The sequence below is a fragment of the Panthera uncia genome (assembly GCF_023721935.1).
Source record: "Panthera uncia isolate 11264 chromosome E2 unlocalized genomic scaffold, Puncia_PCG_1.0 HiC_scaffold_20, whole genome shotgun sequence".
NCBI lineage: Eukaryota > Metazoa > Chordata > Mammalia > Carnivora > Felidae > Panthera > Panthera uncia.
Window position 1 is genome coordinate 23,136,500 of NW_026057589.1, and position 21,921 is coordinate 23,158,420.

Here is a 21,921-nt window from a genome sequence, read left to right on the forward strand (position 1 = left end):
TTCCTCTCTGTCAACTCGCCTTGGTCCTTCTCCTTCCTGCTTTTGTGGGTGTCTCTCCCATCCCAGAAATGCCCTCCCGCACCCCAAATTGGCCCAGTGGCTAGCAGGTGGGAAGGGTGGGGCGCTCGAAGAGACTCCTCTATCAGAGCGGGGATGGGCCAACACCGCAAAGGTCCCTGGTAAGGAGCAGCGGACTCAAGAGGCATCACTTCAAGGCACAGAGGGGACCGGCACTGGGTCTAAAGCTGGAGATGCGGAGGGTGGGCGGAGTCGTGCCCGCTCAGAGCTCTGCCAGCATGGGGAGAACCCAGATGCTAACGCGAAATTTACACGCGGCTGCAGTGACGCCCCAGGGACAACCGGGCGCCGTTTGGGTCACGGTTTAAACAGCCCCCTTGCACACGGGAACCAGCCCGCGTCTTCCAAGTAAACTTACTACCATCTTTAAACACAGAGCAGGGAGGCAGAACATCACAGCCACCCTCACCGAGGAGAAAGCCCGTTTTCTCGAGACAGTGGGTGGCTGAGCCCAAGAAGGGGCTCGCGGTCTCTGTGACTGGGGAGCGGGATGGCAAGAGGCTGCTGTTTGCGGGTGTTTAGCCGTGTAGTGCACGACGCGCACGCCTTTAAAAAAGAAGTATAATTTCTATCATACGCGGAGCTCCAGAAATCCTGCCATTTTCTCCTGTCGTGTACCTTCCACCTTCTCCTTGAACCGTGAACGTTAATGGCACGTGGTTAGTCGGCAGCTGCACCTACTGCCTCGTGGATGTAGGATCGTTTAATAGGTAAGAACTGAAAAGGTCTGCGTGTGTTTTTGCCAAAACAGAAGTTTCAGCCTGTGAGCCCTTTTCCAGGACAGCCGTGGAGCATTCGACAATGCTTCCCGTTTGCTAGGCAGCCTCTGCCTAGAATAAGTGCCAGTAACTGTTGGGACTGAGTCCTGGGTTTCCGCCCCTAACTGGGGGACGAGGCCTGTGGTCACGGCAGGAGAGACGGGGTGTTTCTGAAGCCCGAGGTGACATCTATCTGTTGAGCTTACAATCCCGGAGCGTGGATTCTGTGCCAGGCACAGCAGTGAGGTGTGGGGTGCAGTGGGTGCACGAGGCAGACCAGGTCTCCCCCTGCTCTCCCGCTGCTTGTATCCTGGCAGGGGGGGAATCCTGTCAGAGGATCCTGTCCCGGGGAGAGGGAAGCGAATCAGAATGGGGGTGGGGTGAAGGACGGGAGAAAGCGGATGGGAGGAGGTCTCAGAGAAGGAGGCAAGGCAGCAAGGAACTGAGGACAGGGGACGCAGGCAAAAGGGACAGCACGTGCAAAGGCCCTGTGGAGGGTCCAGGTTGGGCTGGCGTTGGGAGTCCCCGGTGTGGACACTCATGTGCAAAGGCCAGGGTCCAGCAGGGGAATGTTCTTTGCTTTCATGGGATTCCTAAAGGGTGAAAAGCACCCAGGGCCAGCCACGCTCAGACTCCTTTGGGGGCACAAGTCTGCACCCCGGACTCCATTCAGTCCTTTAGAGGACCCCTGGGGCCTCCCTCGGTTACTGCCACCGTGAGACCCCGCCGTCACTTTGAGGCTCTGCTCAACGCTGCCCTTCACGGTGACCCCAGTCTGGCTTATTCCCTGGGGCTCACCCCACAGGTGAGAACCAGTCACTGCCTCCCTCTTTCTCTCCCTGCCCTTGTCCACACAATCAAGCCCTGTCTGCACCTCCCAGAGAATAGTCCGCTTTTCACAGGCTCCGATAATGAGTCATTTACCCCACAGGGTTGATGGCAGGGTTTCCCGCTGGTGATATAAAAAGGCAAAAATTTCAGGGACATTGAGTCACGTGTGTTCAGAAGTCGTGCCTTCGTGCAAACACTACTCACCATGTATATATAGTTATAAAATTATGCGTCTATTTGTTTCCATGTAGACTATTTTTATATGTATATAGAAGTTCCTAGTTTAACTTTTTAAGTCTCTTTTGACTTCCAAGGTCCTGACCCTAATTCCAGAGTGACGGGCTGAGAGATTCAGTCCTATCACTTGGCGGTTACAAGACCTGAGTCGATTACTTAAGGCCTCTCGACCGCGCTCACCTCCCGTGTAAAGCAGTGATATTAACAGTGCCCGCCCCAAAAGAGGATTAAAGGAGCAGTCAGGGACCCATCGTCCAGCACATAGTACGCACACATTAAATTTTCTCCTATACAGTAGGCAGGAAAATCTTGAAAAAGTCCTATATTCATTCAACAAACATTCTTACGCACCTGTTACGTGCCAAGGTGTCACGCCAGGCACTGGGACTGCAGAGAGGAATTAGGCGGCCACCAAGGGCCTAGAGAGGTAGGACACGAGTGGCACACGTAAGGCTGCCCAACCAGCGTTGGCTCCGCCCACCCGCCGGGGCACCGGGCTGACCGAGCTTCCAGTTCTCTGGGGGCGCTGGGGCCATGTGACGGGCTCTGGCCAATGAGCTGTGGAGGAAAGGGATCCATGGCTCTTGAAGGCTGGACCGCTTCATTCCCAGGGCAGGATCTCCCTGTCTTGCCCCTGGCGAGGTGGTAGGAGAGACAGCTCTTGAAAACTCAGGCTCCTGAGTGACTGGAGGAGCAGAGCTCCTGTGCCAACCTGGGACTGGCCCAACAGGAAGTCACTGAGACTTGGGATGGCCTCTCACTGGGGCTACACCAGCCTCACGTGACTGATACACCCACTAGGCAAATCAGTCACACAGCAATCTGGCTAAGGGCGACTACGCAGAACTTACAGAGAAGCATGTAACGAATTCCTTTGCGAAGAAACGTATGTATACCTTTACATTTTTTTAATGCTTATATATGTTTGAGAGAGAGAGGGGGAGAGAGGGAGAAATGGAATCTGAAGCCTGCAGGGCCCAGGCTCCGAGCTGTCAGCACAGAGCTGGATGTGGGGCTCGAACCCATGGACCATGAGATCATGAGCTGAGCCAAAGTTGGACGCTTAACCCACTGAGCCACCCAGGCGCCCCATATGCATATCTTTAACATCCTGTTTGGAAAACATCTATGGGACTCTACTGGATTTCTTGCATCTTTGTGTGAATTTTGGCAATTCACTGTGGCTTGAATTATAAGGCAGAAAAGCTCCTTAGAGAATCAGCTTTTTTTTTTTTTTTTAATATAACGACCACAGGTAATGTGATTAAGCCCATGGCTGTTGACGATTATTTTTCAGAAACGTCCAGAACGCAAGGAGAAGGGACACCAGGGCCAAGTTGGTCCCCACATTGGGTCTTGCGACTCCTTCCATGGAAAGGTGTTTGCTTTGTGGCACTTTCCTTCTTAGCTCTTCAGAGTGACAGGCGTGTTTTTTCCCCATTGTTTGTTTTCATTTTGAAAGATTTCAAGCTTACGGGAAAGGTGCAAGACCAGTGCCCAGTGAATCCCCACGCACCATAGGTTAGAGATTTTGCCTCACTTGCCGTTTGAGATGGGTCTCCCTTTCTCCCCCCCCCCCCCCCCCCCGCAGTTCACTGTGTGGTACCAGTGGCAGGGAAGGATGACACGAACCCTAAACACTTTGACGTGTACCTTCCAGAAACGAGGACCTGTCCTTGCTTGGCCACATGCCGTGATTACCCTCGAGAATTTTAACCCCGATACAAGATTATTCTCGAACATGCACTCCAGATTCACATTTCCCCAGGGGCTCTCGAAACTTCCTCTGTTTGCTTTTGAAATTTCCTCCCTTCAGGATCAAGTACGGCCCGTGGTTCTCCGGCTTCTTTTGTCTTCCCACCAAGGATCGCCCTCCCCCCTGTTATTTCGCACTATCCACGGTGCCACGTGGACTTCAACTCCTGAGAAAGGCCTCGCTCTGCGAAATGGGCTCCGAGAGTTTTCATCATGGACACACCTGCTGTCCCGGAAAACAGATAATTGCTAGGAGCCGGACGATGATGGATTTTCAAGCAGCACCACGGATTCTGCCCATCCCGAGGGTTCATCAGGTCCCAGGTAGATTTGGGAAGCCTGGGACCGCTCTTATCCCGGGTCCCTTGCCTTAAAACCCAAGGCGTCTCCTGAGCCCAAGGGGAGACTTTGAAAGGACCCTGGGACAAATGTCTTGCAAACAGAGAAGGCCCAATCTCCTTTCGCTTGTGGCCTCTTTGAATTCTCAGTTGTGCCTCAAAGGCAGAAGCTGCAGACATGTTTAGGACTCTCCCTCTGGTTAAAGCCGATGCCGTCCGCACACCCTCTGGGACAAACGTTTTTCCGATGAGTCCCCTGAGATCCGCACCACGCCTTGGGCAGGAGGACAGCTGCCACGGGGAGACACAGTTTGTCCAACAGCCCCGGGGGTGGGGGTGGGGTGGGGGGCAACACGTAAACTTCTAGCCACCCGAGAGGCAAAGACTTTTATTTGCTCAAAACCTCAGCGAATCTCTTGCTCCTGAGAAGTTTCAGAGACATTCTCTGTTTTCCCCGCAGATCGTGTTCTTGACACATTGCAAAGCTATGGGAAACGTTTTCCTTTTCCTTTTTTTTTTTTTAAATTTTTAATGTATATTTATTATTGACAGAGAGAGACAGAGATGAGCATGGGAGGGGCCGGGAGACACAGAATCCGAAACAGGCTCCAGGCTCTGAGCTGTCAGCACGGAGCCGGACGCGGGGCTCGAACTCACAAACCGCGAGATCATGACCTGAGCCGAAGTCCGACGCTTAAGCGACTGAGCCACCCAGGCGCCCCTGTTTTACTTCTTCTTAATCCACCGGCGGCGGGGCACGCACTTTATTTTCAGCGTCTCTCTGACTCCACAGGTGTTTGAAGGCTTCTACTCCCGCGCTGCAATGCTCACGTGCATCCAGACGGTGGCAGCACCTCCATTGCGACCAGAACGCCCGGGTTTCCTTCTTCTTTTCCAGAGTAGTTCCCCGGTTGGCCTTCAGATGGCGCCAACACCACAGGCCCGCGGCGGCCGCGGCGTCCAGGAGCCCAACGCGCCCGGGCGGGGAGGCTACGCGGTCGGCTGGGGGGGGGGGGGGGGGGGGGGGGGGGGAGTGGGGCATGACCCGACTCTCGCCCGCCTTCATCGTCGCTCATCGTTCTGGAACCACACACGGCCCTCTGCGGCCCGATTCCGCTCTGGGCTCCGTGACCACTACGTGAGCAGGGGAAGCAATCAGCCATGAGTTAGGAGCCCCCGATCCAAAATACGCTGGCAGGTTAAAGCAAAGATCGGAAACATGGTTTTCGCGAAGTCCAGGTGTGTGGAAGGTGTTGTTATGATAACCTGTGCAAACATCTCGCCCGGAGTCCTACCGAGCGGAGAAGAAACCCAATTCCAGGGGCAAAGGAAAATGTCTCTCTCACCTTTTCTATCTGGATTGTAAGGATTTCTTTCCTCCCCACCCCGCTTTTTTTTGGGGGGGGGTGGGGGGGCAATAATAATTTTGGCCACTCAAGCAGGGGCTTTCCAGATGACATTATTTTAAACCTGGACACGCTTGTAAATACAAACTCAGACAGAAACTACCATTTTTGAATCTATTTTCCATGGTCCACAGTTATTTTGGGTTTAGTTCTGTGCTGTGATAAAGCTTTTTTTTTTTTTTTAAGGCACCTCATAAAAGCAGAGGGAATAATATTTCTCCAGGAAGCCTACAGACCGAGGAGTGTTTCTTGGTCAATAGTTTGCATTTCCGGTAAAACTGTGAGAAATCGAGGTGCCTGGCAGGCCGTCCGGGAGGAAGATGTATATATACACACATATATATTTATTTTATAAAATGGAGCTGAACATATTAAAAAATAATGAAGTCAAATCGTTCACCTGTGAGCTGAGGACTGGGAAACTTTATTTTACTTCGTTGCAAAAAAAAAAAAAAATTAAGTTAGAGAAAGACTCGGGGCACCCATAAAAAATATAGTGTTTCAGAAGCAGAACTATTCAAGACACTAGGAACCTGGTTTGTGCTTTGCCTCTGATTGTGAATTCATCAGGAGAGCATACCATTCATAGATGACGCACACAAACACTTTTCTTTTGTTCCTTTATTGAAAATGAATGGCACGTCTCCACTGCCTTCTCTCGCCTCCCCAAAGCTGAGCGCCCTCGGATTCTCTCACACCCCTTTCCCGGGAATCAGGCAAGCGCCTGACGGAACAGGGGTACGGTGGGGGCCCAAACCACGCAAGTTTTATCTTTGTTCTTCCCTACCCAACCGAGGGACGACCTCCAGAAGAGTTCTGACCAGCCTTTAGCCCTTCTTATGAGCGTCCTTCCCCTTCCAGGGGAAGCGGGTAAGTGTGATCCGATCGCCCGAGGTGTTGGGGGAATAAATATTCAGTCCACGGATGAACTGACTTTCCGGGGTACCCAGAGGAAAGGGGAAAGCTTTGAAGGGCGCCGACCTCGGGTCGCTGCAGGTCAATATCTCGACCCTATCAGCTCTGGAGGTGTCCCAGCCGTTTGGGGTGGCTTACCCCGTCCTCCCACGGAGCCCTGGTGCCCCAATCACCTTATCGAGCGCCAGCCAAACAAAAAGGACCGGCGCAGAGTAAGCCAGCCTGGAGAGTCCCCAAGAGGCTTTGGCGGGAGCGGGAGGTGGGCACTGCGCCCCGGGGCTGGCGACCCAGCGGACGGGGCTGGGGGCAGCTTCCTCGCCCCGAGCGCGCCCGGCCCCGCGCCGCGGACGCGCGTCTTGGGGCGCAGCCCCCGCGGGAAGCAGGCTCGGGTTTCCCCTCGCGGGCTCTGCCTGGGCCGGGCGGCTGGCTGCATTGTTCCCGGCTTCGGGGAGCGCGGGAGCCGGCTTGTCCAAGGGAATTTATCTCTGGGAAAAGGGAGAGACACTGCGCAGCTGGACGTGGGGGCCGCAAGCGTCGACGCGGCTGGGGGATGCGGGAAATTGGCGGAACGAGGCCGCTCTGTTTCCCCGAACCCCACAAAACTGCTCACGGGGCCGCCGACGATTTGCCGAACCCGCGGCGCACTTAGAGGATTAAATTCTCAAGGTATTTGCCCCTTCCCCACCCGGACACTCCCCTGCAAGCCGGCGCGGCCTGCCTCCTCCGTGGAGGCGAGGGGCATTCATTCAGTTTCCAGAAGTTGCCTCGAAAAGCTTTACAGGTCATCTTGACGGCCCAAACCTGCAAACTCTCTGTTGATTATTAATTATTTGCTTCAATGATGACAACATCCAGGGGCGGGGGGCGGGGGGGGGGCTCGCATTCCAATCCAGGACTCTCGCTTAGAATCCATCGCACCTGGGCCCCCATAATTAGGAAATCTAATTATTCGCCTCGTCACTCATTAATAAGGAAAACAGTCCCAGGGTCTTCGCTACTTACAAGGTCTTGGGGGAGATATTGGACTACATTAATCGATTCGATTTTATATTTCAGATTAACTTTATCTGCAAAGGAGCATGGGTGTCTTTCCTCCCACCACCCCCCCTCCCCGGGGCATGCTGGCCCATTAACCAAAATGTGATAATGAAATAAATTTTAATAAGATATCACTCTTTTTAAAAAAATCTTCTCAAGTTGAGCCTGAACTGCAGAAAAGTCTGGTTCGGCGCAGCTGGGTCTTAGAGCCGACGGATTCCGGCGCTCCTCGCCCTGATTGGTGCCGACTCCCCACAGCTGCCGCGTTATTGGTGCAAAGTCCCCGGAGGGGGCGTGGCCGGACGAAAGTAAAAACTTGCTTTCAGCAAGAAGACTTTTGAAACTTTTCCCAATCCCTAAAAGGGACTTTGCCTCTTTTTCCGGGCTCGGCGGGACAGCCACTCTGGACCCCGGCTCGCTGACCCTCGGGGCTGCCTCTTTGCTGGGGGGCTAGGAGAGCCGCCTTCCCCCCGTTGGCGCGGACACAGGGGCCGTCCTCGGTCCGCTGCGCGCGTGGCGTCTCCACTGCGTCCCCGCCGCCCGCCCCGGCTGCCACCCTCCGGTCCCGAGAGCCAGCGAGCGAGCGAGTGAGCGAGCGAGCAGGGGCCGGCGCTGCGCTCGCCGGGGCGCGCCCTCCAGGATGCCGATCCGCCCGGTCCGCTGACAACTGAGCGCCCCTTCTCCGCGCGCGGGCGGGCGCCCAGCGCCGGCGCCTCCCCCGCCTCGCCCCCGAGGCTTCCCGGCGCCCGGGGCTCTCCCCTTCCCACCCCCACCCCCCTCCCCGCGCCCCCGCCCCGCCACCCCCGCCGGCTCCCTTCCTCTCGCCCTCTCGCTCCCTCGCTCTCTCTCGCTTTCGCAGGGCCTTCCCCGCGGTCCGTGCGCGCAGGCGGCGGCGAGCCGTCTCGGACGCAGCATGCAGGCGCGCTACTCCGTGTCCGACCCCAACGCCTTGGGAGTGGTGCCCTACTTGAGCGAGCAAAACTACTACCGGGCGGCGGGCAGCTACGGCGGCATGGCCAGCCCCATGGGCGTCTACTCCGGCCACCCGGAGCAGTACGGCGCGGGCATGGGCCGCTCCTACGCGCCCTACCACCACCACCAGCCCGCGGCGCCCAAGGACCTCGTCAAGCCGCCCTACAGCTACATCGCGCTCATCACCATGGCCATCCAGAACGCGCCCGAGAAGAAAATCACCCTGAACGGCATCTACCAGTTCATCATGGACCGCTTCCCCTTCTACCGCGAGAACAAGCAGGGCTGGCAGAACAGCATCCGCCACAACCTGTCGCTCAACGAGTGCTTCGTCAAGGTGCCCCGCGACGACAAGAAGCCGGGCAAGGGCAGCTACTGGACGCTGGACCCGGACTCCTACAACATGTTCGAGAACGGCAGCTTCCTGCGGCGCCGCCGGCGCTTCAAGAAAAAGGACGTGCCCAAGGACAAGGAGGAGCGGGCCCACCTCAAGGAGCCGCCCCCGGCCGCGGCCAAGGGCGCCCCGGCCGGGCCCCCTCTAGCGGACGCCCCCAAGGACGTCGAGAAGAAGCTGGTGATCAAGACCGAGGCGGCGTCGCCGGCGCTGCCGGCCATCACCAAGGTGGAGACGCTGAGCCCCGAGAGCGCGCTGCAGGGCAGTCCGCGCAGCGCGGCCTCCACGCCCGCCGGCTCCCCCGACGGCTCGCTGCCCGAGCACCACGCCGGCGCGCCCAACGGGCTGCCCGGCTTCAGCGTGGAGAACATCATGACGCTGCGAACGTCGCCGCCGGGCGGCGAGCTGAGCCCCGCGTCCGGGCGCGCGGGCCTGGTGGTGCCGCCGCTGGCGCTGTCGTACGCGGCCGCGCCGCCCGCCGCCTACGGCCAGCCGTGCGCGCAGGGCCTGGAGGCCGGGGGCGCGGGGGGCTACCAGTGCAGCATGCGCGCCATGAGCCTGTACACCGGGGCCGAGCGGCCCGCGCACATGTGCGTCCCGCCCGCGCTGGACGAGGCCCTCTCGGACCACCCGGGCGGCCCCACGTCGCCCCTGAGCGCCCTCAACCTCGCCGCAGGCCAGGAGGGCGCGCTCGCCGCCGCCGCCGCGGGCCACCACCACCAGCATCACGGCCACCACCACCCGCAGGCGCCGCCGCCCCCGCCGGCGCCCCAGCCCCAGCCGGCGCCCCAGCCCGGGGGCGCGGCCGCCGCCGCCGCCGCCGCCGCCGCCGCCGCGGCCCAGGCGGCCTCCTGGTATCTCAACCACAGCGGGGACCTGAACCACCTCCCGGGCCACACGTTCGCGGCCCAGCAGCAGACTTTTCCCAACGTCCGGGAGATGTTCAACTCCCACCGGCTGGGGGTGGAGAACGCGGCGCTCGGGGAACCGCAGGTCGGCACCAACGCGAGCTGTCAGCTGCCCTACCGATCCACGCCGGCGCTCTACCGCCACGCCGCCCCCTATTCCTACGACTGCACGAAATACTGACCTGCCTGGCCCGCTCCGGCTGCGCCTCCCACACCCGGGCCTCTCGGGCGGTCCAGGCTGCAGAGGCGCAGAAAGAACCAAAAAATATGCCCACCAGCTTTTTTTTTCTCAGACTCAGGAGCAGAGAGAGCTCGCGCCCGGCCTCAGTCCTCTGTGAAGCTTCAGGTAACTTTAATTCGCTGCCCCGGTTCCGAGGTCCTAAAAGAACCCCCCCCCCCCAACAAGGGACGCGGCCGGGCGAAATGAATATTGAGTTTTAAGCCCCCCTCCCCTCCTTCCAGGATGGTTGTGCTGAATGCTGCAGCTGGGGTTTAAAAAAAAATTAAGTTACGGACCAAATCCCAGAGCGACCCGGTAATGACTCTCTCTGTAGAGACCCCCATAGGTCTATGGGGGGGGGGGGTCTCTATAGATCACGTCTGTGCTGTGTGTAATTTTAAATTTCTCTAACCGTGCTGTACAAATGTGTGCATTTGTAATCAGGCTATTTTGTTGTTGTTGTTCAGAGCCATTAATATAATATTTAAAGTTGAGTTCACTGGATAAGTTTTCATCTTGCCCAACCATTTCTAACTCCCAAAAGGAAAATTTAAGAAACCTACGTGGGTTTTGTTTTTTTTTTTTTACTGCCCTGTACACTTATGAGGCATAATTCTTTTCCCGGTGGTAGGTCTTTTACAAAACAAGGAAATAATTTATTTTGTTGTTGTTGTTGGCGGATAAAGAAGTCAAGTATCTGATACTTTTTATTTACAGAGTGTGATGGTTTTGTATAGTAGATTCCTCCCTGAGCATTCCTAAAAGAAAAAAAAAACTTTAAAAATTTAACTTCACCTGTGTTTGTCTTATGTGGTCTTAATTGTTGTACTTACCTTAAAATAAACCCATGTTGTTTTTCTGCCCCAAGTGCGGACAGTGTGTTTGTGTTCTCGCAGTTTTTAAAAACAAGGTGTTTTGCAAATCCACCTGTTTTGATTATATTTGTTACGCAGGTGGGTGAACGCATAGACGTATACAGATGCCCGCAGGGGACTGGGGACGCTCCCCTGTTGTCTTGTTAGTGACGGAAAGGACTTTTCATGAACTCAGATCCCACCCTGGCCTAGGCAGTTGAGAAACGTCCCGGTTGGACGTGGATGCCTGAAGGACTGGGCGCCTTCACGTTATTCGCTGTAAACGTTTTGCTAAATGCAAAAAAAAAAAAAAATTGCCAATTGTCAACACAAATAGTACCACCATTCCATCTCAAATCCAGCGATCCCCAGCTGCGGAAGCAAAAGACAGGGAGGACCCAAGTTTTTCATTAGTTAACTACGAACCTGGGGGGAGTCCTGCTTTCCCTCCGATTCCTAAAATGCAGACTTCCTTCCCCATCGTAATGGCTTTCCAGAAAAGAACGTGCAGTGGGCCGGAGAGGGTCCAAAGGGGATTGATTGTGATGGTGGTTAGCTCAGAGGTGGATTTCAGACCCCTTTACGTCTTGATATGGTCTCTTAATCTTTACCCTACTGCAGTGAAAAACTGTAGAGGCTCTTCGGCCTTCGAATGTAACTTACAATGCTTTTGGAGTTCTAAATTTACCAACTCTTTCAGGACTGTAAATCACAGGGAGATGATTGCCTTTTCAGTTTTGATATCTTGTCTTTAAAAATTTTTTAATAGCAATGAAACCATTTGTGGGGTGTGGCTGGGGCGGAGGGTGGGAGGGGGGTGAGGGGATGATTTTATTATCTCTTTCACTGGCCCAAAGGCACAATTCCCCCCTCCCCCCTCCCCCGCTGGTCTCTGAGTGCGAGTTTTGAGGCCAGGGCTCCAAACTGGGGATTTGTTTCCCACCCAAGGAGGTGAGCTGTACTTTGCTTAGGGCGAAGCGGGCTTAACATTTCGGGTGATGATGATTCTTCCAAAAAGTGATTTTCCTTGGTGCAGTGGCGTTGAACAGAACCTGGTTTTGTGTTGTTTTAACCATGGCAGTTTGTCTCCAGGTCATGCTGATGTAGTGCTGGGGGAGGTAGGAACGTAATAAATTTCCCCATATGTGCCACACAGATTCTTTGGATCTGCGGCCCCAGAGGCGACTAGTGGTTAAGACTTAAATGCTGCATTTTGTTCCTTTTCATAGTGCTCGGGATCGGGGAGCCCCTGCGCTTGGTGTCTGACCTCCAGCAGGCTCCCAGGCCCCCTTGCCTTGGTTGAGTAAGCTGGTCTAGCCGGCGAGGAAAGAGAGGGAGGCCAAGAGGCCCCCCGCTCCCAGCTCCCAACGGCAGCAGAGGCCGGCCCTCCCTGCCCAGCTCCTGTGCTCCGGGGCCATTTCGTTCCTGTTCTCCAGATGATGCTGCCTCTGGATTCCAGGAGGGTAGTCCAGCCGGCTTTCTCCTTCCCCAGGCTTTTCATAGAGTCCCCCCTGAAAGTGCGTCCTCCTCTCAAGATTCGGAGTTCAGCGGAGGTTTGAGAGACACGCAGGAAATAAAGGGGAGAGAAATGGGAAAGAATTCGGCGAGACCCGAGCTGCCACTGAAGCCACACCGGGGACCTTCTGTCTCAGGGAAGGCCCCTCTGAGAGCAGTGCCTGTGCCGGGGCGCTGGCCCGGTGAACAGCTCAAGAAGGGACCCCCGCCCGCCCGGGAGACGAGCACCCTTCCATTTCCCTAGGAACATGGGCAGCTCGAGGGATTGTGTCCGGGGCTTTCTCCAGGCCTCTGGAGGCGGCAGAGGGAGGGGTGTGTGAGGCCATGGCACGCTGGGACGCCTCGGAACCCGGAAAGCTTCCTGACCCCGAGGCCCAGGGGCCAGGGTAGGTGCGGGTGAGCTCCCCCAGAAGGCCGGCCAGGGGAGCTGGACACGGTGCTCAGAACTCGCTGGGCTCAGCGCTCCCGCCTCAGCAGCCCCGCTAGGACCTCGGGCCTGGGGACTGAGCGGCCTCGGGCGCCTCCCTCGGGGTGGGGAGATCCGGCAGCAGCGGAAAGCGAGCATCCCGGTGGAGGCGGTGGAGGCGTCTGGGGCCGCTTTGCCACTTCCCGCTGCCCTGGGCCGCCTGCCACCCGGCGCGCAAAGACGCAGAGACGGCGCCCGGCCCGGGCTGTCCTTGCTCCACGTATCCGCTCCCCTCCCCTTGCTTCGGCCGCTGGGTCCTCGGGAGGTCCAGGGCCTTTCAGGAAAAGGGGAAAGGAGGCCGACGATGGAAGGGCCGGAATGTTGGTCGCGGGCTGCTGGGACTCCTGGCGGGCAGCTCTGCGGTCCGCCGAGCTCACTTAGCACGAAGCCCCGTGCAATAGCCACGTTCCCTCCTGATCCAGTAACGTGGAACCAGGCAGGTCTCAGAGCTGCTGCCAACAAAATGGGAGCAGCCCCAACACCACAGCAGAGACCGCTTCCTACAGAGTTAACCCTGCGTGCCCGACTGGCCTTGGCTGCCTGGACCGGTTCTACCCGGGGTCCAGTTGTCACAGATACGGGCCGCCGGGAAAGACTCCCAGGCTTCTGACAATCCCGAACATTCCCAGCCCCATAGAGGCTGCAGCTCGGAGAGCCTCTGCTTCCCGTAAGACATGCCCCACGCTCACGGCTCTCGGCTCTCGAGGGGAGAGGGACGTGTGGGGTGTGGCCCAGCCCAGGCCCCTCTCCCGAGGCCAGAGCTGAGCCTGCCACCAGGTGGTCCTCATCCCCTGGTTCAAGTAGCCTGTCCCCACCCACACCCAAATCATGGTGACACGTGTCCCCTAATTGCCTGAGCATTGGCCTAGGAATTCCACGACCACATGATGCCAGGTGAACAAACCACTTCTCCTGGCTGGCGTCAGTCTTCTTACGTGTAAAATGCCCAGGTGGGTGTAAGGGCGTTTGGGGCAGCCTGGCACCTTCCTTTCGGGCGTAGTCAGGCTCCTGCAGCGGGCCCTCACTTATCCCCACTCTCCTATCTGGCTGGTAAGAAATGAAGATCAGAAGTGAGAGGGAGGAGCGAATGTCCTGGGGTCCTGTGAACTCTGGTGCCTGGCTCCTAAATCTTTTGGGGCCCATCTCCTCTCTTTTACCCCAAGATTGCCTGGGGTCGCCTTTGGGCCTGGGAGAGGCTTGTAAGCTGCATTCAAAGCAGAGAGCACGGAGTCCCCAGAACACCCCCACGTCCCCTGTGGAAACCAACCCCAGTGCCTGAGTTCTTGCCTTCTCCCTCCTCAAACCCACTCCGAATCCAGAACACTGCATGGGTGTTGGCCAGGAATTCACTGATAACCATAAACCTGAGGTGAGTGCAAAGAGAGACCTGAGAAGAGACCCATTAATTAACAGGGAGAACTGACTTTCTCCGGAATGCGCGCTGGGGGTCTCAGCACCTGTGCCTCACGCCTCAGGGAACGTGTGCCTGTGTCGTCCCAGGCGGGACGCTCCTGACTCTCAGGGCGCGGTGGACGTGGAGAAGTGGAGACCCGAGGTTCTATGCCCTGGGTGCAGCCAGGGCCAGGGTGAGGGGGGGGGCAGCCTCCAGGTGAGCGGGGCACAGGGGACCAGTGCCACCAGAGGAAGCCTTCGGGCACCACATACTCGAAATGCTTTCCCAAACTTCGAGAAGCGTTCCCTGCCTGCCTCCTTTTTTGCGTGGCCTCGGCTCGCCAAGGCATTTGAAACGTTTGCTTTTTGACATAGGCATGTAAGGGAGGCTGCAGGGTTTCAGAGACTGCAGTCAGGACGGCCACCGCTGCCCTGATTCGTGCAAGCCTTTCCCGGGCTTCGGCGACATTCCTGCTTCGTGGCCAACACAGAGAGACGCAGCCCGCGTAGAGTGTGATTCTCGAATGCGTATGTCTGATGCTGGGGTGGTTCTGCCAGTGTCGGGCTGGTGGGGACTTGATCCCGGGACTGTGCGTATGTGAAAAGCTGGCACCGGGCGGGGGGGGGGGAGGAGGCGGGCTGACAGATGGACTGGCCCCCTGGCCGCACAGATCCTGTTAAGGAAACGGAGTTGGGGAGCATGGGGAGGGCTGCCCCAGCCTGGGGTACAGCTTTGAGCTCAGTCTGTATGCCCACCCAGGCGGGAGGTCACGGAGGCCAGAGAGGCCCCTCTGACCCCTGGCTTAGTGGCCCTTGGCCCTGGGTCTTACCTTTCCCAGCAGCCCCGTGGGGGCTCTCTCTCTGCCTGCGTGTTGTTTTTACAGGCAACCTCCTCAACGAGCCTTTCTAAGCTGAATCCACACGCACCAACTGAGGGCCTCCACACAGGCCAGCGGAGGGTTCGCGTGACCTCGGGCGTGCCCCCTCTAGCTCTCTCGGCCCATTTCTCGACTGCAAAATGGTAGGATCATCAAGCAGGGTTATGGTTGAGGACGAGTGAACCCGACACAGGTCAGGAGAGTCCAGGCCATAGGAAGGACTCACGGCTAGCCGTCAGGGTTTACAGAACACCAGGAGAACAGTGGTTCTTTGGTCTCGGCCAACGGTGTACATCAGGCCACGATGCTGATGTGCCCTAGCGATGTGCCCTGACTGCCCGTTTTAGACCCTTGAAATGACTGCTGGGGACAATATGAGCTCTAAGGAAATCAGTAATTTGGAAAATCCTGCCCTGTTCTCTGGGCTTCAGCAGAGCGTTATGTTCATGCCCCCCCCCCCCCAACGCAGCAGGAACCTGCTCCAGACATACCTCGAAGAGCCGCTGAGGACACCCAAGGATGTCAGGCCTCAGAGAACCCACCTTGGCAGGAAAGCATGTGCATTCCAACCCCCCCACCCACCCCGTTCTGCTCTTTGTGACCTCTGTTGTCTGGGGTGTTTGGTGCCCATCTGTAAAATGGGCAAACCCATCCCTTCCGTCTTTCGAAGGTGCCGTGAGGGTTCTGGAGAGAGCTTCCACGGGGCCCTTGGCATCCACACACAGTAGCCTTATTGTAATGGGGCTGTTCCCCTGTCTGCAACACTTCCTGTTAGCTTCCTGGCCTCAGTGTCCGGTCTGCAGAATGGGAGCGGTGAGGACTTCTGTGTCTTCAAGCCAGGAGGAGGACTGACACGACCCGAGGGAGCTCTTACGAGGGTGCCAGCACCTAGTAGCGTTGGAGACGTTTCAGTGATTAATATCGCCCTTGTCACCACCATCTCCAGTGGGTTCGGGACATCAGGGAGGTGACCTGGCGGAGGAAGTCCTGTATCTTTCCACCCTCCGCTCAAACCTATCGCAGGTATGGTCCGATCGTTCATTCGTGTATAGACTTCGCCAACTGTGTTGACCCGGAGAAAAAGCGGTGCCGTGTTGGGAAAGATGACACAGACCGTCCATGACTGGAGCGTCTGATTTTCAGTTTGCTAAGGAGCAGAGGAAGGGGAAATGCCCTCGGGGAGGCTGGATGGGAGCACCTCCTCTCTCCCCTCCCCTCAGCCTTTTCCTCGGAGGCCTCTTGGGACCTGCCTGGTGCCTGGCCTCTGCCCGGCCGGCCTGTGCTAGGACCAGGGTGCTCCCTGCCCTCATCCCACACCCACCCCGACTTCTGCTGGGGCCCCAGAGTAGGAGCCACCAGGGTCCTTCCGGGAGCCTCCCTCCGCGCAGGCTGGAAAACTCAGGGCTTTGCTGCAGGCTGGGAGATGCGGGGGCACTGACTTCCGAGAAGCCTGCAGCTTGGGGCGACGTAAAGACTACGAGCCTAGGGAGACCTTCTGTGTCCCCGCCTGGCTCTCCGGGCTACCCGCGTCAGCCTGGCCGGCTCCCAGGCTCCTCTGCCCACCCCCCGACCAGGCCTCAGAACGGCTCTCAGCACACCGAGCTTCCGCACGAGGGCGCATCCGCGCCCGGACGCCGAGGTCTGGTGCCCTGCGCTCCCCGGAAATATGCCCCAGCGAGGGGCTCCTTCCTACAGTGGCCCCTCCTAGGCTCAAGTTACAAACTCGTCGCCTGGGAGCCCAGGATTCGTCCCCGCGCGGGAGCCGGGCTGGGGCGCCGCGCAGGAGCCTCCCGGGGATGCTCTGCGAGCGCGCGGGGCGGGACGCGCCTCTCCAGACCGCGACTAGAACTTGGGTTTTTTGTTTTTTGTTTTTTGGGCTTTTTTTTTTTTTTTTTTTTTCTCTCTTTCCTCCTTTACTATCAGTGCCCCGCCCACCAGCCTCGCGGTCTCCGCCTGCCTCCGGCCCTCGCCCAAACGGGGCGGCGTTTACGATTGTACAAATTCAAGCTCGGGTTTGCCTTGGAGTTTAGAGGGAGCGCTGCGGCGACGCGCCTTTCCGGAGAGGCAGGGGTGCGCGTGCTGGACTTCGGGTGCCGGGGAGCTCCAGGGAGGGCTCCGGGTGCGGAGGGGCGGCGCGCCGCGACCCCCGTTTGTCTCCTCTGGGTCTGTAAGAGGGGGCGCTGAGGCCGGACCTCGAGCTGGATCCAAGCTTGAGCTTGCTGGGGGCGCGCTGGTCTGGAGAGGTTGGGTGACCCCCGGGGACCATGGAACCGCCGAGTTGCGTAAGCTCGGGCCTGAGGTTGTTTTTTCACCCCGGGGTTGAGAGGGGTGCGCCGGTGAGAGCCGGAGCGACGACAGCGCCCCTCCCCCTCCTGGCTAGAGGACCGTCCTCGACACCTAGGCCGGAGCCAGGCGGGGCCGGACGGTTGGCCGAAGTTAGAAATGCAGCGCCCTGGAGGGGCCTGGAGGCGTCCCAGCGCCTGGCCTGGCGCTCCCTCAAGCCGCTCCTGCACCCAAACCGGTTTTTCGACCCCGGTTTTGACTTCCTTTTGCGTGTTGTCAAACTCACCACTGCCCTGCCGTCTACCCTGAACCGCCGAATGTCAGAGTTATTTTATGAATTCCTCATTTTGGAGTGGGGCTCTTTCCCTTGTTCCGGGGGTGACCTGGCCGTTCCTAACCAGGTGTCGCCTCTCTGTGACAGCAGGAGCAGCAGACACCCCCGCCCCTAAGGACTGTGGTGCCTCTGGCCCCCTTCCCAGAAGAGGGGACATTCCTACGCCCACCTGCGCCCTCAGCCCCCTCTCTTTTCTTTCCCCACGCGTTTTACTCAATGAGACGCTAATTCAATTATCCCCAGTGGGTTTTTTTTTTTCTTTTAAAAAATTCTCAGCAGAGATCATAAACAGGAACTAGTCACAGTAATGCCCCCACCCCCGCCGAGGCTCACCGGGGAGCAGAAGACACGGCTCCTTCTGAGTCGACATCATTCAGGGTTTTTTATTCAAACCATGACGTGGCTGAATGTAAAATGAGACGGGTGGGGGTGCTTACACCCCAGGGTGAGTGGGTGGGGGGGGGGGTGGGTGGAGAGCAAGCAGGCTTCCCAAATGCTTAATGTAATCACGGGCCAGCTGCGTGCACTTGTAAAGTTGTTATAACCCCCCTCCTTGTTATAAACAGGAAAGCGCAGAATAGAAAGCAAGAGACCCGCATTCACAAATACCAGCTCTCCCGCGCCAGCTGCCAAACTCCCCTTTTATGGTGTCCCGGGCCTGCAACCTCAGCCCCATCAGAAAGACCCGAGTTTCTCCCGTCCGAACTCTCCAAGCCGGGTTATTCTGAAACTACCCTCAAGCGAGCCGTGTGGACCAGGTACCCGTGCCCTCTCTGGCACCCCTGTCGCCCTGTGCCTTGGCTTCCGGAGAAGCTGGAGGTAGAGGCTTCCGGCCTTGGGATGCCAGCTTCATCCTGAGGGTTTCTCCAAGGAAAGCCGCCTCCTGTTCTCAAGAGATTCCCAGGGCTCTTGAGAGAGACGCTCCTCTCCTCCCACCCAAATATCTAAAAAAAAAAAAAAAAAAAGACCCCAGGAGGCGTTTTATGAGACCCTGGCATCTCCATCTCCACGAAGCCTGGGAGAAGAAAAGACCTTTGGTGGGAGGCTCCGGATTACTGGGCTCCCCCCCCCCCCACCAGCCAGTGGTAAAACTCACCCCTGCGCCCCCCGCCCATCTCCGCCTTGCCTTCCTGGCCCGGCAGACCCTGCCACCGAGGTCCACATCCTGCCTCACTGACTGTGTGTGCTTCCAGCGTCAAGGGGTGGACGTGATATTTCAAACATCAGATCAGTGCGTTTATATATTGGGTGCCCGGAAATTTTTCCAAATAAACACAGCTTGATTCAACTTGGGTGGGCGGACTTATCAACAGACTAATTCTATAAACAAATGAAGGAATAGCCCCGACACCGATTGGCTGGTATCGCAAAGACACGTGGAGGGGAAAGCTTGGAGTTTTTCGGCAATGAAATTTTAATTACTGTGGGTGGGCTGAGCGCACAAGGACTGTTTATCATAGACAATTTATTTTCCAGCGCTAAGTCAACATATAATAGCAAACTTACAACAATTATTTAACATTTGTAAAGCCATGAAGGGACAGAGCACGGAGCCGCCGGGGAGAGCGGCAGAGCGGGAGTCAGACGCACCGCGGGCTCCCCGGGAGGGCCCTCGCGGCGCGGGGCGCAGTCCCTGAGCCCCTGGGTCGCCCGCGTCGTCGCGGGGAGCGCGGCGCCGGCTCCCGCTCGCCATGAGCCGCCTCTTCGGGCCCCGGCTGCCCGCTCTGGCCGCCTCGCCCATGCTCTATCTGTACGGCCCCGAGAGACCCGGGCTGCCTCTGGCCTTCGCCCCCGCGGCCGCTCTGGCCGCCTCGGGCCGCGCGGAGCCCCCCCAGAAGCCGCCCTACAGCTACATCGCGCTCATCGCCATGGCCATCCAGGACGCGCCGGAGCAGAGGGTCACGCTGAACGGCATCTACCAGTTCATCATGGACCGCTTCCCCTTCTACCACGACAACCGGCAGGGCTGGCAGAACAGCATCCGCCACAACCTGTCGCTCAACGAGTGCTTCGTCAAGGTGCCCCGCGAGAAAGGGCGGCCGGGCAAGGGCAGCTACTGGACGCTGGACCCTCGCTGCCTCGACATGTTCGAGAATGGCAACTACCGGCGCCGGAAGAGGAAGCCCAAGCCAGGCCCAGGGGCCCCCGAGGCCAAGCGGGCGCGCGCGGAGACCCACGAGCGCGGCGCAGAGGCGCAGCCCGGGGCGGGCAGCGGGGCAGGGCGCCGGGGCCCCGACACCCCCCGCCGCGAGGGCGCGCCCGCGCGCCCCTCGCCCCTCGGGGGCGGCTCCTCTCCGCCCGCGCCCCTCCGCTGGCCTGGGCCCGTGTCCCCGGCGGAGGACGTGGGCGACGCTGTCCAGGGCGCGGCGGCGGCGGCGGCGGCGGCGGCGGCCTTGGCCACGGGCCAGCCGGCGCGCACGGTGGATGGTCCGGGGTCCCCTCCGCGCCCTGCCTCCCACAGCTCTCCCAAGAGCTCCGACAAGTCCAAGAGCTTCAGCATAGACAGCATCCTGGCGGGACGGCAGGGCCAGGAGCCCGCCGGAGGGGCCGAGCTCCCGGGGGGCGCCAAGCCTGCGCCCCGCAGCTGTCTGGGTGCCTCGCTTCTGGCCACCTCTGCGAGCCTCCCTCCGCCTTTCAACGCTTCCCTGATGCTCGACCCGCACGTCCAGGGCGGCTTTTACCAGCTCGGGATCCCTTTCCTCTCGTATTTCCCTCTGCAGCTTCCAGACACGGCGCTTCACTTCAGTAAAGCAAACGGTGGCGGTTCCTTCCCCTACCCTGGTCTGAGCTTGTGAGCGGCCGGGTCCCATCACCGGCGGGAAGGAGTCACGGTTTTTAAAAAAACGAGCTTTTCTTCTGCAACGTGTGGATCCCGGGAAGTGTTACCAACTTTTGCGCGCAGGTGGGCAGGGTCTCCTGCCTCCTCCAAGGTGAGGTGGACTTTCCCAGAACCCGGAGCACCATCGGAGACTTAAAAGACCCCGTCCCACTAGGACTTGGGCATCTCAGGCCTCCTGCGGAGAGAGCAGGAGACCTCCTCGACCTCAGGGCAGTCTAAGGGCATGGTCTCCCACTCCCCACCTCGGGTCCTGCGTGTCCAGAGCAGCAAGGGCCCAGACTACCCGACGGCGGGGCCCACAGATGCGGTGAGGGTGGTTTCAAACAGAACCACCATCTATCTGACGGTGGCCAGCCCCCTGGTTTGTCCCTGTGGCCCAGGTCTTGGCTTTGAATCTGTGGGGTGATGGGTGCCCACAGCTGGGTTTGTCCCTGAAGTCCCGGCGTGGGGGCACCAGGAGTGACCTCTGCTTTTCAGGTTCTTCACGAGATCTAGGGCCTGGTGAGGATTTAAGACCAACGTCCAGGTGGACAGCTAAGAAATCACATTTCTGTTTTGAATAGAGAATTTCTCTCTCTTTTTTTCTTTCTAGACATTTTTACTGGGGATACGCTATATTCTTTGGCTAGATGCTTGACTTTTTCCTACAACGATGGCCCTGTGAAAATTCTATGTTAACAACCCCTATTAAGAAAGTGCACTCTATACGATAGCGTTTTGTTGTGTTACGATAGCTTGCCAGTCAATTCTCATGATCTCCAAGACATGTTACCAACATTAGCAGGCATCCCGTCTTGTTGCTTCTGTTTTTAAGGGATCAAAAGACAGCAGGGGACACCGGAAGTGTGTGACGAGGAGGGAAGGTGTCGTAGACAACACAAGATTTTCCATGTGCATGTTTTTTTTCAAGCTCTAGGTTTGGGTTTTGCTACGTTTTCCAGAATTGCGTAGTAAAGGACCACTTTTCCTTAAGAAAGTTGGATGGAAACAAACACACACACACAAGCAGATACTGGGAGAGATGGGTCATGCTGGGCAGAGAAAAGGAATCTTCTGATGATATCTGCTGGAGGGTGCCTCTCTGGACCCCAAAGAACAGGAGGCTCAGAGGGAGGGTTCTATCAGACATCCTCTCTCTAAGCCTCTACCCTTGGGCCTAGAGCCTGCAGCTAAATAAACACCTTATGGAGGTGACTGGAAATCTGGGGGGGTGGGGAGCAGGAAGGCGGGGGTGGGGGGGGAGGTGCTCTGCAACAGAGATCTGCTTAAGAAAATGGAGATTTTTACAGCCCAGTTCAGCTTGGAACTTTCGGGAAGCGCATCTGACCTCTTACAGTATCCCTCTTTGGGTTGCGTTGGGTGGGAAACTGGGTTTTCTGAGCCTCCAGGTTACTTTAACTTTATCTGACGTGGGAAAAGGCACAATAAGTCATGAGTCCTGGAGGTAAACTGAGATAGATCTCCCAAATAACTTTTAAAATGATTTCCAGGACTTATAGAAAAATGAACA

General features: G+C 57.8%; 2 protein-coding genes across 2 annotated transcripts; both read left to right on the forward strand.

Annotated features, from left to right (window-relative positions):
* Nucleotides 1–8,204: 8,204 nt before the first annotated feature.
* Nucleotides 8,205–11,530, forward strand: FOXC2 (forkhead box C2). The gene has a single exon (XM_049622614.1). The coding sequence runs from the start codon at nucleotides 8,270–8,272 to the stop codon at nucleotides 9,809–9,811; it is 1,542 nt and encodes a 513-aa protein (XP_049478571.1). The 5' UTR covers nucleotides 8,205–8,269; the 3' UTR covers nucleotides 9,812–11,530.
* A 7,606-nt stretch (nucleotides 11,531–19,136) lies between these two features.
* FOXL1 (forkhead box L1) lies at nucleotides 19,137–21,616 on the forward strand. The gene has a single exon (XM_049622519.1). It carries the CDS (start codon nucleotides 19,264–19,266, stop codon nucleotides 20,365–20,367), a length of 1,104 nt encoding a protein of 367 aa, XP_049478476.1. The 5' UTR covers nucleotides 19,137–19,263; the 3' UTR covers nucleotides 20,368–21,616.
* The last annotated feature ends 305 nt before the right edge of the window (nucleotides 21,617–21,921 follow it).

Excerpts from the sequence above, each read along its gene's own strand:
- FOXC2 (XM_049622614.1), top strand. The coding sequence starts at position 8,270 with ATGCAGGCGCGCTACTCCGTGTCCGACCCCAACGCCTTGGGAGTGGTG.
- FOXL1 (XM_049622519.1), top strand. The coding sequence starts at position 19,264 with ATGAGCCGCCTCTTCGGGCCCCGGCTGCCCGCTCTGGCCGCCTCGCCC.